Source organism: Lemur catta, chromosome 13, assembly GCF_020740605.2.
Source record: "Lemur catta isolate mLemCat1 chromosome 13, mLemCat1.pri, whole genome shotgun sequence".
NCBI lineage: Eukaryota > Metazoa > Chordata > Mammalia > Primates > Lemuridae > Lemur > Lemur catta.
In genome coordinates, this window is record NC_059140.1 from 3,780,239 (window position 1) to 3,799,965 (window position 19,727).

At 36.6% G+C, this 19,727-nt stretch overlaps 1 protein-coding gene across 1 annotated transcript; it reads right to left on the reverse strand.

The window, feature by feature from the left end:
• Nucleotides 1-4,762: 4,762 nt before the first annotated feature.
• On the reverse strand, nucleotides 4,763-18,384 carry LOC123649417 (olfactory receptor 14K1). Its single transcript, XM_045567537.1, has 4 exons — nucleotides 17,473-18,384; nucleotides 10,511-10,531; nucleotides 5,759-5,858; nucleotides 4,763-5,058 (listed from the first exon to the last, which is right to left on the reverse strand). The coding sequence occupies exons 1-4, from the start codon at nucleotides 18,382-18,384 to the stop codon at nucleotides 4,763-4,765; spliced, it is 1,329 nt and encodes a 442-aa protein (XP_045423493.1).
• Nucleotides 18,385-19,727: the final 1,343 nt, after the last annotated feature.

A 19,727-nucleotide genomic window follows, 5' to 3' on the forward strand; every position in this document is an offset into this window, starting at 1 on the left:
TTTGGGACTACAAGTGCAAGTTTTGCTATACATATATATTGTGTAGTGGTGAAGTTCATCACCTGAGTAGTGTATATAGTATTCATTAGGCAACTTCTTATCCCACAGCCTCCTCCCAACCTCCCACCCACATGAGTCTCCAGTGTTTATCATCCCATTCTCTGTGCCCATGTATACACCTTATTTAGCTCTCACGTACAAGTAAGAATATGTGGTATTTGACTTTCTGGAAATTAACTTTTAATTACTTGAATTTATTCAACTGATCGATTCCCTAATTCCTTTTTTTGGTTGTTGCTGTTATTATAGTTAATACCCAATATATTCAGATTAGCTTTTTGGTGGCCAATTATTTGGCATTTATTCTCCCAGCTTACTATTGGCTTTTAAGATTATTTCTACTATTATTTTATATACTTTTAAAATATAAACTAAAATGTATTTTACATTGCATGGAAGGATTAAAAAGTAACTAAAAAATCATTAGCTTCAGACTTTATTAAAGTACTGTGGAGTCAGAGCAGCTGTTAGGTGAATGTTCTGCAGGAAGCAAATAATTTAAACATTTAACAGAATAGATTGGAGAAGATCAGTCAGTGTTTATCTGTTCAAGAACCTTTTACTGTTCAAATTCTTGAAAAGTGTGTGCGAACACATGTCATTAGCTGCAGGACAGGATTCAAGGACGGAAAAACTGGGGCTGCTTTTTAAGAGCCTTTGATTATTTAATTTAGGTTTAGCAAAAGGAGGCCCAATCAGGGCTAAGGTCTAGCGAAGGCTGGTTGGAAATTCTCAGTCTTTCAATATTTTCATCACAGAGCCATTCTTTTCCACTCTCGTAATCACATCTTTATTCATATTTATTTTAATGTGGATCTTTTTGAACTCTTATTACTTTAATTATGTGACTTTTTTGATATGTTGTTTGATATTTCGCATCTATTACTTCTCTCAACATGCCTGTTAACCCCAACAGGAGTTACTGGACATTCCACTTTCCTTTTCTATCTTTTTTTTCTTTTTTTAGAGTTATTCAGAAAGTATTTATTGAATTATTTTGTACAGATAACTGTAGGAGAAAGGAAAAATAGAGAAATGTAAGAAAGTTAATAATACAAGGAAGAACATGATAGGAACAAATATACGAGTCATCAGCTTCTCTTGGGGCAATGAATAAAGGCTTTGTTGGGGATATAGCATTATCTGAGACATTGAATTTTCCAGATACCAAATTTTGATCTCTGTTAGAACTCTCTGATTTTCCATGAAAATGAATTAATATATTTATTTATTTTAATTCATCATAGAACAGTTGACTCCTCAATATTTTCTTTTTCAAAAAGTTATTTTACATTTTACACTTGGTAGAAGTGCTAACACATACCTAATGTTAACTCTGTATTATTTAATAATTTAATAAATGTAAATGAATTATTGCATTGCCTGTCAGATATATATACTCAACAAGAATAATAATTAATATACTACTTCTACTAAATCATAAAGATACAGTGCATTGATGTCATTACAAATTTGAATTAGATACCATTGCAAAATTAATTTTTTTATTTCAGTTTTTTTGAAGTTAACATATGTATATTTTTAATGATAGGCAATAAATAATTTATAGAATTGTTTTTTGTGCACTTGACATTTCATTGTAAGTGGTGCAAAAACAGTGGCAATAAATTTCAGTCTCATATCCAGCATACCCATGGTGTCAATAGGTCGTGGTGGTTGGAAGGACACAGAATGTGGAACATGGGGTCACATTTCTTCTCCCATGATGGGGTTGGAGAAGGCACACATCTCTGGTCTCATCTCGGCTGCCCTCCTGCCTACAGCTCAGGGCCGAGGCCTCTGCTGCAATCTTAGGAATGGTTTCTGAAAAGTCTTTTTTAAGCAGGGGGCCCATGGGTACTGATCCCAACTCAGTCCTTATGCCAGAAGAAAAAAAAAAATCCCTGCTAAATGCATGGAATACCTGTGTGTGAAGATTTTGCCTAGGAGGCAGCCTGCCAGCCACAAAATACCTTATAAAGCTTGTAGTTTTTTGGTATAACCTGAGCTTTTGTACCCCCATGAAGAGCTGAAATAAAACAAACAAACAAAAAAAAACAACAAAGAATGCCATGTGTAAGTGTGCCAGGCTAACCTCAGCAGTGGCACTTATCTAAATAAACTTCACCTTCCCAAGTGCAAATGCCCTGAGGCTGAAAAGGGCCCATGGAGGGCCACTGGCCACATGTCTCACTGTCACAAAGGGCCTCAATGCCACCAGGTTACACCCACATTTACAGAGAAGCATTGGCAGGTTTGAAGAAAGAAGACAGCATCAGCCAACTTTAGCTCCAATTCTCATTACTGGGCCTCATCTCTCATGAACAATGAACCAATATTTTTTAATAAATGTCCTAATAACTCCCTTTATCACCTCATGAATGGCATAATTATACTGAACTAAATGCATGCTGGAATTGCTTACTTGTTAAATATGGACATTTAAAATATACCACAAATCTTGTAACCCTAAAAAAAAAAAAGTGATTTTTGATCATTGATTGAATACAATGTGGAATGATTGCAGCAAGTTAATTAACATATCCATCACTCAAAAATTTAACATTTTTGTGATGACATTTGAAAATTGCTCTCTGCAATTTTGAAATATACAATACTCAATTACTAGCTATAGTTACCAGGTTGTATATTAGATATAAAAAAATCAAATTTACTCCTAGCTATCTGAGGCTTGGTACATCTGCACTATTTTCTTCCTATTCCCTGCATCCCAAGCCTCTGTGGTAACTACCACTCTACTCTCTGCTTATATATATATTATATAAAATATATAATTTATTATATATTTATGTATATTTATATATAATTTATTTTTATTTATTTATATATTTATATAATTTTTGAAGGAAGTGTAATTCAATGGAAATCAAACAGGAGGGCAGAGGGAGGAGGGGATGGGAAAAAACCTGCCTAATGAGTACCTGGGTGACCGGCACACTTATAACCCTGACTCAAGCATTCCAAAAGCGATCCATGTACTCTCTGCTTCTATGAGTTCAATTGTTTTAGATTACACATATGAATGAGAACCTGCAGCATTTGTCTTTCTGTGTTTCAGTTATTTTACTTAGGATAATGTTCTACAATTCCTCTGACTCCAGATAGGAAATACAATGAGTAGAGTGACTGGGGGTAAGAAGTGGTAGAGGTGTCCATTCAATTGTGAAGAAAATTGGGCCTATCTGTCTCATATCAGCATTTTAGTTTCTATTTTCCTTTCATAGTGCAATTACATTTCTAAATATGACTTCTAATTTATCCCTTTTTTCTATATTTACTTATTCTATGATATAAAAAATAAATTTTATCTAAATAGCTTTATCTACTCATTTTTCTTATATCATAGATTAAATATCAAATTGAATATTATCCTCTATGTCAATGAACAATTTTCTTGTCATTGTTTTCACTGAATTAAATATCAGACTGAGATGGGGGGTGGGGGTAGGGGATGAGTGTATGCCTACAGGATGAGTGCGTTGCACACCGTCTGGGGAATGGTCATGCTTGAAGGTGCTGACTCGGGGAGGTGGGGGGGGGAAGGGATGGAGGTATGACTACATGGTGAGTGCCAGGCGCACTGTCTGGAGAATGGACACGCTTGAGGCTCTGACTCAGGGGGATGGGCGGGACATGGACAATGTATATAACCTGAACTTATGTACCCCCATGATGAGCTGAAATTAAAAAAATAAAAAATAAAAAAAAAATAAACTTGGCACTGATCCTAAATCTTCACATATTATTGCTATATTCTCAACGCTTGTATTGCTTACAGATAAACTCTATATATTTGCATTAAAAACATCTTACAAAGAAAATGTTCTACATTATATGACATAAAATAGTCAACTTTAATTCAATTAATTTAGAGAGAGAGAGAGAGGGGGGGGGGAGAGAGAGAGAGATAAAGAGCTAATTGTTATTTAGTAGGACAAATTATGAATCATCTCTGACATAGTTTTAAAATTTGCTATACAATTAAGTTTTAGTAGTGTATTTATAGTGTGTAAACAAAAGAGGTAAAATCATTACCTTTTCTCAACTGAAGTTAATATGCATAAGTGGCATCACTTAGTCACTTAGCCACCCCTCATTCACTACAAACTGACAAAGAATATAGATGTTTTGGAAGAATTTTCAAAAAATTAAATGTTCATTCCTAAATGAACACAGCTTCAGGGAAACCGTGAATGATACTAAATCCCTTTATCCCACAGGATATCCCTTAGGAAGTGTGACAGACACGACATGGCCAACAACACGATGGTGATGGAATTCTTCAGGCGGAAGAGCTCCAGATTTCACTTCCTTTTCTTTTTTTTATTGTTTTTTTTTAATATATATATTTTTATTCTTATTTCAGCATATTGTGGTGGTACAAAAGTTTAGGTTACATATATTGCCCTACCCACCCCCAGTCAGAGCTTCAAGCCTGTCCACCCCCCAGAGAGTGCGCATCGCACTCATTATGTATGTACACACCCGTCCCCTCCTCCCCACATCCATCCAACACCCGATCAATGTTATTCAGGAATGTGCTCTTAGGTGATGATCCGTGAAACCAATTTGACGGTGAGTACCCTTGGTGCTTCACTTGCTTTTCCGGTTTGTTGACCTCCTTGGCGGCTCTCCTGAGGAATCTCGTCCTTGTTGCTGTCATTATCCTGGACCAGTGTTTTCACATTCCCATGCACTTTTTATGAAAAACTTGTATCCCCTGCGATGTCTGTCTCATTTCCGTCATAGTCCCAAAATCCATTCTCAACGCTGTTCGCAACAGGAGCACCATTTCTCTTGCAAGGCGCGAATCACACGTGGTGGCGGTGATTGCCTTTGCCGGGTCTGAGCCAGTCGTCCTCACGCCAGGCTCTGCGAGCGCCATGTTGCCCTCTGCGGTCTGCTGCCCTGTGACGTCATCGGTAACCAGGGCATCTGTGTGCGCATGACCGTTGCAGCCGGGTTCTTTGGAGGATTCTTCTGAGACATATACTCAGCCAGTAAATTGTCTTTATCTTTCTGTGGTTACAGAAAAGCCCCTCGGTTTTTCTATGATGTCCCCTTATTAAAGATTTTTTTCCTAAGGATCATATTACTATTAATGTCATTGTGTCAACTGGAATATTTTATGGGATTTTTTGTGTACTTGTCACTGTTTTCTCATATATCTACATTTTCAATATAGTACTAAGGAGCCCATCTGTGTAAGTCAGATCAAAAGCCTTCTTTGGCCAGGCATGGTGGCTCACGCCTGTAATCCTAGCGCTCTGGGAGGCCGAGGTGGGCGGATTGTTTGAGCTCAGGAGTTCGAGACCCCATCTCTACTAAACAAATAGAAAGAAATTATATGGACAGCTAAAAAAAAAATATATATATACATATATGTATATATATGTATATATATATATATATAAAATTAGCCAGGCATGGTGGCACATGCCTGTAGTCCCAGCTACTCAGGAGGCTGAGGCAGGAGGATTGCTTGAGCCCAGGAGTTTGAGGTTGCTGTGAGCTAGGCTGACACCACGGCGCTCTAGCCCAGGCAACAGAGTGAGACTCTGTCTCAAAAAAAAATAATAATAATAAAAAAAGCAAAAAAAAAAAAAAAAAAAAGCCTTCTTCACTTGCTTCCCCATCTCACGGTTGTAACTACCTTTCTGCTAACAGGTGTCATTACCTATTTGGAGCCATGGCCAACTCCCAGTCTCTCTTAGACTTGATATTCTCAACATCGTATGTGGTGCTGGCTCCTTGCTCTGAATCCCGTCATCTGCAGTCTGAGGAATAAGGAAATCAAGTCAGCTCTGAGGAACCTCCTGTGGTGACTTGGTGGCGACGTGAAGTGGTAGAAACAGAAACTCAAATGTAAAATGTTCATGTTTTTCTTTCTTATTCCTATTAAGTCTTTGTGATATTAGGTGTATGACTTAATTCTTCTAAATTGAATTTTTCTAAAATCTAATATGTGGGAGGGAAAATGGAATCCTCTCAGGTTGTAATAAGTTTTAGCATTCCATATCAAAGTTTTTTCTTTTGAAATTACCCTAAATTTGTTTTATCTTATTCATCTAGCAGATTTAATTTCATACAATAAAGGATTTTATAGCTTATCAAAAAGCTGGGCTATTTCTACTTGTGTCCCACTTTCAGACATTACTTTCATATATCAAATTTTATCTAATTCAAAAATCCATATAGCATGAGAACAATTATGCATATTAAAACACCTACAGTGAAGTTCATGGATATTTACAATGAAATATTTTTATTAGTATATAGATATTACTATGCAATAAATATTCCATATAGTTGTGGAAAATTATGTTGTATTTGATGAGCCACTATTTTTATGGGTGTGATATATTTTTAATTTATTTTTTCACCAATATGGTGACCAAGTGCATTATTTAATTTATTCTTCCTTCATATGCTATTAGAAATACTGCTTTTAAAAGAAAGCAAAAAATCTTTCAGAAAAGAATAGTTTAGAAGCAATCTAACATTACATGTGACACTCTGGACTTGGCATTATGAGCTGGCATTAGCTTTCAGAGCGCAGTTTATCATTGGCAGCATCTTAGACATGTGAGTGCCACTTGTTTAGAAATGTCTTGAATATAAGAGGATGTATGTATGTGCTTTAAAATAGTTAATTATCACTTTCTTATCTGCTGCCCCAGATGTCATATCCCTTTTCTGAGAAAGTAATTTTAATTAATTAATCATTTCCACAAGGATCCTGAGTGATCTGCATGCTGCCTCCAGAGCCTGGTTATTCTAGGTGGAATGCCTCTCTGAGAGAAGGTCGGAGACAACCTGATTGCTGGCTTTCTTCCCCCCAGACTCTTTTTCTCCTCTTCCCCTCCCCCACCTGTGACTGCCAGAAGAGACAATTAAGCCACCACACGGAGGTTTCCACAGGGAACAGGGCTCAGACCTTTCCTTTTGGGGTCCTGCAGTGGATGGAAGGGTGCTCAGACTGAGCTCCCTGCCCTCCGGCCCTCCCTGGTGCTGCTTGCCCTGCCTTGCAGCCCCATCAGAGCGGGGCACGCCTGAGGTGGAGGGACACTGAACCAGCTTGGGCACCCTGTGTGTGACTTGGGACAAGCTTGCTTCTCTCTGGCCTGCAGGGCAGATCCTGTACCCTCAGGCCTTGATCGCGGCCCGGGGCACATCGGGCATATCTGTCAATTAGTTTTGGGGGGTGTGGGTGCCTGCAGGGGAAGATGCGGGGAGAATGCAGTATGTGTCCTAGCTGCAGCATGCTCCTGGGGCAGCTCTCCTCCCACAGGAGAGCTGTGCTCCCAGCTCAGGCCAGGATCCTGGGCAGGGAACCTACCAGCCTGCATCACAGTTGTAGGGGAGCTCCGCTGGTTTGAGGTCCTGCCCACCGGCAGAGGCTTGGGGGAAACTGCAGAATAGGGGAGGGTGGAAAACAGTAAGGCTTGCTCCAGACTGCCAGACTGTGAGTCTCAGACAGCCCCACCTCCACACACAGACTTTCAGTCCCTCCCTGGCAGCTTTGCCAAGAGGCGGAGAATGAACCTTTGACCCCTGCTGAAGCAGATCCTTTGACAGAAAGTATTTTTAGATTTCGAATTGTCATTTAGTCTGTCTCCCCTAATAGCACCAGAATGCTCTGAGGCTGTATTTACTCTCCTTTACACACTGCACTACTAGGAATGTGAGTACTCATTACTGAAGTCCTGGCAAATCCATTCTACTTTGACAAGCATCCAAAGAACAGAGCTACGATAGATAGTAGCAGTATAAAGTGATTAATCCAGGGTTTCCTGGGGTTTCCCAGAATGCTAGATCTCCCAATTATTGTAGATCAATTCCATACTACTATCTCCTTATGAAGATAATGGGGTTACTTCTGTATATCTAAGAAAATTGAAAAGTGCAAGAATTCCATGCTTACAGAGTAGAGCACGAAATGGAGAGTTATTAGTTATAATCATGATCTACTGACATATTTTGATTCATATACTTTCCCACATACTTCCCTAATGATAATAAAAAGTCTTCAGAATTATAAAGTTAGAATGTATTACTAAGTCAACTCAATCTACCTGCCAAAGTAAGGTAATTTAATGTTGTATGGCATCTGATAAAGTATTAATACTATACCCAATACAATATTCTGTTTGAAAGAACTCACATTTGGAGAATCCAAATAAGTAGTTAGGGGGCCATCAATTCGCCAAGCACAATAACCCTTAACTGTATTTTACTTTTTGGTAGGACAAATATAGTGACATATATGACAAAGGATGAATAGCTTCCAAGCTTTAATCCACCTATACTAAAAGTGGCAAGAGATCACAATCCAACTTGTTAGAAAACACAATTCATAATTAAACCAAATAATTTGCTGGATAAATAAAATACCATAGATACTCTATATAGAACTCAGGAAAATCAGCAAGAAAAAAATCAAACAACCCTGTCAAAAAGTGGGCAAAGAACATGAACAGAAACTTTTCAAAAGAAGACCGAAGAATGGCCAAAAAATATATGAAAAAATGCTCAACATCTCTAATCATCAGGGAAATGCAAATCAAAACCACAATGAGATATCACTTATCTCCAGTGAGAATGGCCTTTATCAAGAAGTTCCAAAACAATAAATGTTGATGTGGATACAGAGAGACAGGAACACTCATACACTGCTGGTGGGACTGCAAACTAGTGCAACCTCTGTGGAAAGTAATATGGAGATACCTCAAAGAGCTACAAATAGAACTACCATTTGATCTAGCAATCCCATTACTGGGCATCTACCCAAAAGAACAAAAGACATTCTATAAAAAAGACATCTGCACCAGAATATTTATAGCAGCACAATTCACAATTGCAAAGATGTGGAAACAACCTAAGTGCCCATCAATACATGAGCAGATTAATAAAATATGGTATATGTATACCATGGAGTTCTCAGCCATAAAAAACAATGATGATCTAGCACCTCTTGTATTATCCTGGACAGAGCTGGAACCCATTCTACTAAGTGACGTATCCCAAGAATGGAAAACAAGCACCACATTTACTCACCATCAACTTGGTATTAACTGACCAACACTCAAGTGCACATATAGGAATAATGTTCATTGGGTGTCAGGCAGGTGAGAGGGAGGAGGAGGGAATGGGTATATACACACCTAATGGGTGCGGTGAGCACTGTCTGGGGGATGGACATGCTTGAAGCTCTGACTTGGCAGGGACAAAGGCAATATACATAACCTAAACATTCGTACCCTCATAATATGCTTAAATAAAAAATTTTAAAAAATACCATAGATTCTCTATTTTTAAACTATCCTGCAAAAATGGATGGCAAATAGACTCTATCTCTCTATGGATAAGTGGTACTAGCACCAAAAACATAAGAGAGGAGTTTTTCTTGCATAGATAGGCATAAGGCTTTTGTACTCCAAGATCATCATGACTCTAGACCCAAACTTTAGAGAGATGTTTTACGTGGCATACTTCATGCAGACCACAAAGAAAAATGTTCAATCAATTCAAAATATTTCACAAACTACAAATGAAGAAATGCCAAGCTTCATTAAAAATATATATATATATTTGCTCTGTGTTATGAGTTGAGGCCAGCCTGGAAAATTGCATGCCTTTTACCTTTTCAAGATTTGAAACACCAACTTAACAATGAATAAAAGAAAAAATTCGAAAGATAAAAAAATTGCCTGTGCAGTTTTCTTCACTTATGAACCTAGGATGGTTTTAATTTGATGCATCAATTACCCATTTTTGTGTCACTTCCCCTGTAAGAATGATAATGGGATGAAACTGAAATGGAGAAGGCAAATATTTGGAGTTTCTAGCCAGAGCAATGAGGCAAGAGAAAGAAATAAAGGGCATCCAAATTGGACAAGAGACAGTAAAATTATTTCTGTTTGCAGATGATATGATCTTATACCTAGAAAACCCTACAGACTCCTCCAAAAGACTCCTAGATTTGATAAATGAATTTAGCAGTCTCAAGTTATAAAATCAATGTACAGAAATCAATAGCATTTCTATACACCAACAGCAGCCAAGGTGAGAAACAAATTAAGAGCTCAATCCCAGTTACAATAGCTGCAAAAAAAAAAAAATACCTGGAAATATGCTTAACCAAGGAAGTGAAAGATGTCTATATGGAGAACTACAAATCACTAATGAAACAAATCAGAGACAACACAAACAAACGGAAAAACATCCCATGCTGCTAGATCAGAAGAATCAATATTGTTAAAATGAACATATTGCCCATAGCAATCTACATATTCAATGTAATTCCTATCAAAATAACAATGTCATTTTCACAGAATTAGAAAAAGCCATTCTAAATTCACGTGGAACCAAAAAGAGCCCAAATGACCAAAGCAATCCTAAGCAAAAAGAATAAAACTGGAAGCATCACATTACTTGACTTCAAATTATACTACAAGGCTATGTTAACTAAATCAGCATGGTACTGGCATAAAAGTAAATACATAGATCAATGCAACAGAAGAGAAAACCCAGAAGTAAAACCACATATCTACAACCAACTGATCTTCAACAAAGCAAACAAAACCATACACTGGGGAAAGGACACACTATTCAATAAATGGCTGGGAAAATTGGATGTCTGCATGAAGAAGAATAAAACTGGATCCATATCTCTCACTATACAAAAAAATCAACTCAAGATGTCTTAAAGACTTAAACATAAGACCTTAAACAATTAAAGTCCTAGAAGAAAACCTGGGAAAAACTCTTCTGGACATTGGCCTAGGTGAAGAATTTATAACTAAGATCCCAAAGCAAATACAACAAAAATAAAAATAAATAAATGGGACTTAATTAAACTAAAAAGTTTTTGCACAGCAAAAGAAATAATCAACAGAGTAAATACACAAACTACAGAATGGGAGAAAATATTTGCAAACCACGCACCTGGCAAAGGACTAATATCTACAAGGAACTCAAACAAATCAGCAAGAAAAAATAAATAACCCGATTAAAAATTGGGCAAAAGACTAGAACAGACATTTTTCAAAAGAAGAGATACAAATGGCCAACAAATACATGAAAAAATGCTCAACAGATCAAATTAAAACCACAGTGAGATGCCATATTACCCCAGTCAGATGGGTCATTATTAAAAAGTTAAAAAGCAATCAATGTTGGAGCAGATGTGGTGAAAAGGGAATGATTATACATGCTCATAGCAGTCACGATAATATGTCTTTCAGATCTCTGACTGAGGGAAGGTAATTTGGACACCTGGTAATTTCACTGACAGCACCAGCTGCCACGCTCTGACATCTATCACCAAGTTTGCCCCAATGTCACATATTCCATGGACTGCTCCCTGTCAATGTCTGAGTTCAGCAAGCAAACTAAGGCATGGTCATCCTGGGAGACACAGCACCCCTCTAATAGGTGACCTCCATAAAGAATTCCTCATCAGCCTTCTGGAACTTTGGTAGAGCTGTACTGCACTTCCTTCCTTTCCTCTCTTCTTCACAGGGGTCAGACCTGTATTGTGGTCTGAATGTTCTTCCAGCCTCCTCTGGTTCCTTCCCACAATAGATATATTGTCTGGGATGTGAATTTACCTGACTTAAAAGCTAATAAGTTAGCTGTTTCATGGATCCTGTGAAAAGACATGAGACTCTGTCTCTCATCCCCAAGTCACACAGGGGTGATGCTATGGCTCCAGATAGATGCTTCACAGAAAGTGGGTCCACACTGCAGCTGGGAATATTGAGGAATCTCTCTATGTTACAGGAATAAATAAATAAATCTTCTCTTTTACCCATGGAGAGTAGGAGGCAATCACCTCATACCTCAAGGTTGTTTGACCCTGAGAAAAGCCTGGGTAAAGAGCAGGCTTACCTTTATGGCATACCCAGAAAGGTGCATGAGAATGTTAAAGGCCTTTGGTGAGTGTCTTCCTCTGATAGATACTCTCTGTATCTAATCTGCTGTTGGCATCTGCTTTTCAGAGCACTCAGATTAATATACCCAAAAACACTTCTTCCCACAAATAGAAAAAATAAACAAAAAAGCTCAGAGAATTCAACCCTAAGTGACTTGCTTTAAGAAAATAAATGATCCAAGGAAATGCACAGTCTGGTTAAATTTTTTTAAAAAAGTGTTTTTCAGAGATAATAACATTTATCTAATAAGTAAAGTCAGAGAGAGATTAAAAAACAAAGATCAATAAAAATGTACACTGTTCATGTATTTGAAGATCCAATTGGTAAATACTTCAATTTTCCATAATTAATCTATAATTTGATGTTTTTATATGAAAACAAAAACATTCCAGCCCTTGTGTGTGTATGAAAATCAGTAGGTTGTTTCTAAAATTTATACAGATATTATATGGAAAGAGCTTTCAGAATAAAGGAGAAATAACTTGCTCTCTGGATATCAAGACATTATAAAATTACAATAATTAGAACACTTTGTTTAAACATAGACAGCATAAAGAGCCAAAAACCATACCATGCATATTTATGACATGAGTAATGACACAGGTAGAACTTCAGAGAAAAAAACTGTACAGTTAATTGGATATCCATATGTTTAAAAATGAAATTTGATGCCTACCTTACTCTGTGCACAAGAAATCAATTCCAGGTAGATAATTGATCTAAATTTGAATGGTAAAATACAAAGCTTTTTAAGTTAATATAGTAGAATATCTTCATGATCTGAAGATAATGGAACAGAAAAAAATCTAACCATAAAATAACATTTTTAACAATTGCAACACACTAAAGACTTCAAATATACCGTGAAGGCAGTTAAAAGGATAGGTCACAAAGTACAAAAAAATACTGGAAACTCAGAACTAAGTTCTCATCTTCAGAATATTTAGACTCCTACAAATCAATAAGAAACAGACTTAAATAAGCAACCTACAAAAGGGGTAATGCCAACAAACATCTGAAAACATTTTCAACGTCATTAATCACAGAGGACATGGAAATTAAAAACATAATGAAAAGTCCCTGCAGAACCACCAGAATGTTTAAAATTAAAAGGGTTGATGATGGGTACAATGTGTGTTGCTTCGGTGATGTACGCATTGAAGGCCCTGACTTCACCACAGTGCAATATATCAAATTGGAAAAATTGCACTTGTGCCCCCTGAATATATACAAATAAAAAATAAATGGGAAAAAATTAAACGTAAAATAAATTTAAAAGCCTGGCAAATATTATTAGCCCTGAAAACTGCAGAACAACAGGAATTCTCAGGGATGGTAGATGGAAGGGAAAATTTGTGCAACTACTATGGAAAAGTTTGTAATTAGCTATTTAACTTAAAGATATATATAACCTATGAATAAGTAATTCCACTCCTGGAAATGTATCCAACCAAGATCAATGCACTTGTACATGCACAACGGAAGTAGCAGTGTTTTTAATTGCTCCAGAATAGAAACAATCCAATGGTTCATACATTTCTGATATACTCATACAAATTTCTTATGCCTTAAAAAAAAGCCACACGATTAGACCTCTTCTTAGTCAATAAATATTTAAATGTATCTGGAGTTTTGTTACATACATTGGACACTAATTTGAGCTACCATCCTTAGAAGTCACCCTATCTAGCTGGTTTCATTTTTTTCAGTTCAGGGTACCCTAGAATTCCCAACCTGGGCTGCTCACTACCTTGACAGATGTATTATTACAAAAGTTATTCAAGTCTTGATTTTTCCTATGTCAGACCATTTATCCTTATTCTATTCAACTGCACAGGACCACACAAATATAATTTCAGATTATCTATCTATCAGTGCATGCATATAATAGTCATTCAGCGAGGCACTAGAAAATTTTGTATTTTTAATGCAAATATATCACCACACACATCATATACCATATGTAACTTTTAAAAGAAGACCAAAAAAACCCTAAAAGATTTGCATGTCACAGAAAACCTTCAGTTTCCATTTTCACACAGTAGACAACCTATTTCTGTATTTTATTACATACAGTTATTAATGCAATTTTCTGTATTTTCTTTTCTGTAATCCTTGTTTGCAGAACCTCTCCTAATCAGTCAGAGATATCTAGTGATTTAGGATGGCCAATATTCTTATGAAAAGCAACAGTCATTGTTGCTTTTTGTTATTCAAAATGACCTCTTTAAATGTGTATCACAAAAAAGAACAGCTAGAGAGAATACAAAAAAGAACAGCTAGAGAGAAAACATTTTATGAGCCAGAACTTGGTTTTCATGAGAAAAAAAAGTAAGGTCATCAGGAAAGTATGGTCTTCACAATTTATAGAAAAAAGAATGTAGGAGAACCTTGAGTAATGGGGTTTTCCTGGTCTGGGAGGAATAGAAGGAAAAGGGCATGTAGCACAACCTCAGGAGACCTCAGAGGACCATAAAATGAGGAGAGAAGACCAGCATAGGATTTACATGGGAGCAAGACCCAGCCTTCAGTCCTTGGTCACTCTAGTGTGTATCCAGTGTCACCTGTTCTGAGTTATGATGTCAGGTGTTTTTCTCACTGTCTTACGGAAGCCAACCATACACAGTTGTATGCAAGGTTTTAGCAGATTGTCTAATCGAGTGAGGTCCAAAGTTGCTCTTAAAATTTGCTTCATCCATCTAAATTTCCCTGCCCTAACTTCAGCTTAATTGGCACAGGACACTTTTTACATTTCTTCAAAAGAGAGTGGGAGCCTTATTGCTCAGAGAGACATGGTGGTCAGTACAAGGGTGGGAGCAAGTTGTAGTGAAACCAACCCTCCGTGTATATACAACCTTTTCCATGCAGATCTGTGTAAAAATTCTATTGTATTAAAGGAATATTGAGAAATGAGGTAGTCTAGTAGATTTTATTACAGTGAATATTTGTAATCATGCACATAGGAAAGGGATTTCTTTTTCTTTGCATTAGTTATTAAGCAAATGAAAACAGGTTTATAATATAGTCATTTAGTCAATTTTAATCAACATAGCCACTACACTGAAAAATCTAATAAGAGTGCGTTTTATGTTCTTATAATATATGAAGGGGGTGAGTTTTATACTCGAGTACTTTATTACAGCCACATATTTGGCATGGAAATAGACCTGTTTCTTGGTTACAAGTATGGACTCAGGAGCCAAATTGCTTGGCCTAACCATGGACTTTGGAAATTGTTAGTTTCATTTTATTTTAGTCCTTTTTTATTTAGTTATTTGAACCCTCTTGAACATTCATTCTATCTATTCACATCTCTATCTCTTCCTTTCAAAATCAAATGATCAAAATAATGCTTTATATTTAGAGTCACCATTCAAGTCATATCTCACTCCTTTCATAATGTGAAAATAAAGATAATAATCCATAACATACAGAGCTATTGGGGCTTTTTAAATGAAAAATGCATGTTAAGTTCTTACAGAAATGTTTAGCACACAATTATTTGTGGTTTTTATTGATAATAATTATGCATGACAAAGTCTCTAAATAGCCACATGGTACATAGCAAAAAGCCACAAAGTCAGTGTGTGTGTGTGTGTGTGTGTGTGTGTGTGTGTGTGTGTAACATTTTTATATTTCTTCCAGATAGGCACTGTCCAATATAATGAAAGGTGACATGTGTAATTTTAGAAACAGTTGAAATTGCTTTTAATAATATGTTTAAACTTTGTCATTTTAGTAGGTAATAACTACAAACATTTATTAATGAAATTATTCACTTTTTAAATATAAAGTCTTTGAAACCCATTTATAGAACAATTCATTCTGAGCACTAAACTTTCACTAGAAATAATCTGTATTTAGCTTTTATGAAATTTGTGGTAGAAAAAAAATAGATTCCCATACCCAGGTTGTCTCAATCATACTTAATAATGTTCCAATAACTGAATCAAGTATCAGTTTTTAAATTCAAATTAATTAAACATACTAATTTAGTTCCTTAGCCATACTAACCACATTTCTAAGTACACATAGCCACATGTGTCTAGTGGTGCCATATTTGATAGCACAGTTCTAAATACTTCTAGCTTTAAAGACTAAATTTAATTATAGAATTTCTACCTCTCATTAAATAAAATACTAAATATTTGTAATCTTCTTGCCCCTCTATTGGCATTATCATATTGATTGATCATCCCCTGGCATATAGCCCACAGACAAAAGGAGCTCATTTTCCTTGAACATGCAGTTAGGTGACTGCAGATATTTGATTTAATTAGCTATTGGTGGAGTCTTTTAAATAAACATTTTAACATGTCAGATTACATTCTAAAATGGTAAACACAGTCTTCACTCCATGGTGTGTGTGTGCCTGTGTGTAATCACTACATATATTCAACACTGAGGCAAAAGAAAGGCAGATCAGACACTGCATGCTTAAAGGCAGTGTTTGAAATGAAGTAAAAAAGAAATCTGTTCTATACCATACCAAGTTCAGACTGTTCCATAAATTCATAACAAACCATTATGGAGAAGCTTTCCAAAAGTGCAATAAAAGTTTTGTTTCAACATATGAAGAAAGCATTTTTTTCCAGATACTCAGAGCTGCTTTGAACTGAGGCAGAAGTACTATTTCCATTTATTTTCATCTGTATCATAACTGTAAAGGTAAAGTTTTGAGAACAAGAGTGGGAGGGTATCACAGAAGTGAAATGTAAGCTTGCAGGGTTCTCAAGAGTTGTGTCATGTCCCCATCTAATTCATGTAGGTGTATTATTATATGATGAAAGTCCTGTAGAGTAGGCAGAGATTTAAGCTGTTGAAGAAAGAGTTTCATAGCACATGTCAGAGAAATCAGCAGCAATGACTCTGTGTAGCACAACATGACCAAAGGATCCAAGACTAGTCATAGCTCCTTTACTTTGAATTTAACACAAAAAAATCACCTCATTTTACTTCCTTTTACCTTTTTTTTCCACTTGAAACTTTAGTTGTATCTACATGTGCGTTTATATACGTATACTTGTGTGAAAATCAAGCTGTAAAGAAAATTCAATCAACAAAATGTAAGAGATGCGATGCAAAATCCAGGATAATAAAGCATTAAGTAAATAAAGATAATGCAAAAAAAGATGAAAGCTTTTTGAGAAATGAGAACCTCATACAAATCTCATGTATATGGAGTTCTGGAAGAAAAGCAAAAATCATCAAAGGTGTGATAGGAAAATGTTCATAATTTCTATATCAGTGAGAGATGTAAAATAAAGGAATGCAGGAAAAGACTGACTTTCTATTAAAACTTACTACCAGAGTTTCAATAATAAGACTGAATTATATATTGATCCCCAAATAAAAATAATTTCAAACAGTTATTGGCAGAACAGAAAAGGAAATATTACTTCCTAGTTTCAACTTAAGTCATCTTTGAGTCACTGCACTGCTTCTAACATTTCGCAAGGACTTTATGTAGAGCTGATTTAATGTCCTTATTCCTCAGACAGTAGATAATAGGGTTCAAGACCAGAGGTGCAACAGAATAGAACACAGACATCAGCAAGTCTAGAATACAGTTCATATCAGAGTCTGGCTTTAAATAAGCAACTGCACCTGTAACAAGAAATATGCTCACAACAATGAGGTGAGGAAGGCAAGTGGAAAAGGCTTTGGATTGGCTAAGTCCCGATAGAATCTTTAACACAGCGGAGAAAATATACACATAGGAGACCACGATGCAAACTAGACATGAAAATGCATAACAGACCCCAACAGCTACACTGACACTAATGGTGGCATGCTCTTTGGAACAAGTGAGCTTTAGTAGGGCAGGAACATCACAGAAGAACTGATGTATCTTATTGGAGCCACAAAATTTTAGGGAGAATGTACCAGCTGAGTACAAGATTCCCAAGACCCCTCCATTGAGCCAGGACACAGCCATCAACTGGACACAGAACCCTCTGCTCATGACAGCTTCATAGTGCAGAGGATGGCAGATAGCAACATAGCGGTCATAGGACATTGCAGTGAGGATGCCAATCTCTGACCCTGCCAACAGTACCACCAAGAAGAGCTGAAACACACATCCCAGGAAAGAGATGGAGTCAGTGAAGGTGATGGAGTTGAGGATGTATTTGGGGACAGTGGCAGAAATGAGACACAGATCTAAGAAGGACAAATGCCTAAGGAAAAAGTACATTGGGGTGTGGAGGTGTCGGTCAAGAACCGTGAGGAGGATGATGATTAAATTCTCCAACATAGCCACTATGTAGATGAGTGAGAAGAGCACAGCATGCAGCTTCAACAGCATCCAATTCTCAGTAAATCTCATTAGCGAGAATTCCATCATTAGTAGTGTCTGATTCATCATATTTCAAAATCATAAGCCAGCTATTAAGGAAAAAGAAGTGTTAAATTAACATGGAAAATAAAATATTATTTGTTGTTTCGTTTTTGAGGCATGTACAGTTTAACATCATTGGCTAGATAGAAAGTTAAAAAATAACAAGATATTTATATTTCTTTTGGACTCAGGTGTAAACAGCTATGGGTATAACAGTCCATTATACCTGGGCTTACATTTATTGTGAAAGAAGAGAAGAACTAACTCCACTTCTCTCCCTAATTACTTGAAATTATTTTTGAGTAGTTTTATTTTCATTGGGAATCACAGCATTGTCTATGTAGTTATAATTGTGATAGGGAGTACCTTTTTACATATAAATATCATCCTAGCTGATCTAACTGTTGTGTGAATTAGAAGTCATGGATGAAATTTCTGCTTGCTGCATACTGCAATATTTAAAACAGTCATTATGAGATGATACTATAATTCATTATCCCCTTCCCATTGAAGGGCATTAACATTATTCCCCCATTTGTCCATAACAATTTTAATTCTTTGGCAAAAATTTACAGTATTATTGTATGTTCCTTTAATTCAGATATTTAGCATAGCACAAAAAAGTCAGAAGGCTACTCAAATCATTTTGGCAAATTGATTTTTCAAATATATAGTGCCATTTTTCATGAAAAGAGAAAAATTTGAGACTAAGCCAGATAATTAACGTACTATTCTAGGGAAAATTTAATTATTAATAACAACAGGAACCAGCAAACATTAGAGATATCTACTGCAGCTAACCAGGGAAGCAGTGTGACCCCTTGTGTCAAAGACACACAGAGATAATCATCTAAGGGCACCGACACACCTCAGTGTGAGGAGGTCTTTGTCCACTTTTCTCCTCCTCAAATCATCCTTGTCTTCAGTGCCTCTCTTTGATTCTACTTTAGCACTAATTCAGTGACAATTTTTTCACTTTCCCATGAGCCTCTTTTCTTCCCCAATGTTGGAGGCCTCTTCAGCAAACACTCTAATATCAGAAAAGTTATCTTTCTTAGTTTTCCTATGTGGAAAGCCATCCTCTGATACACAGGGCTCTGACTGTGTGCTAACTGCAGATATGAGGACTCCTTCCCCACCCCTGGGAGCTTCCTCATGGGCCTTCCTGGTTCTCAGATTGCTGAGCAGTCCCTGGCCCTTAGCCCATTACCGCTGCTTTACTGGCCATCTCCCAACAGTGGTGTTTCGGCGCCGTAGAGTTTCTTTTGAAAACTAACAGCAACAGGAATTCAAAATCACTCTTCTAGTTAGATTCATCTATGGGAAGTTTCTCATTCAGTTTAAGCTTAGCACCTTAGTTATCTGAGTAC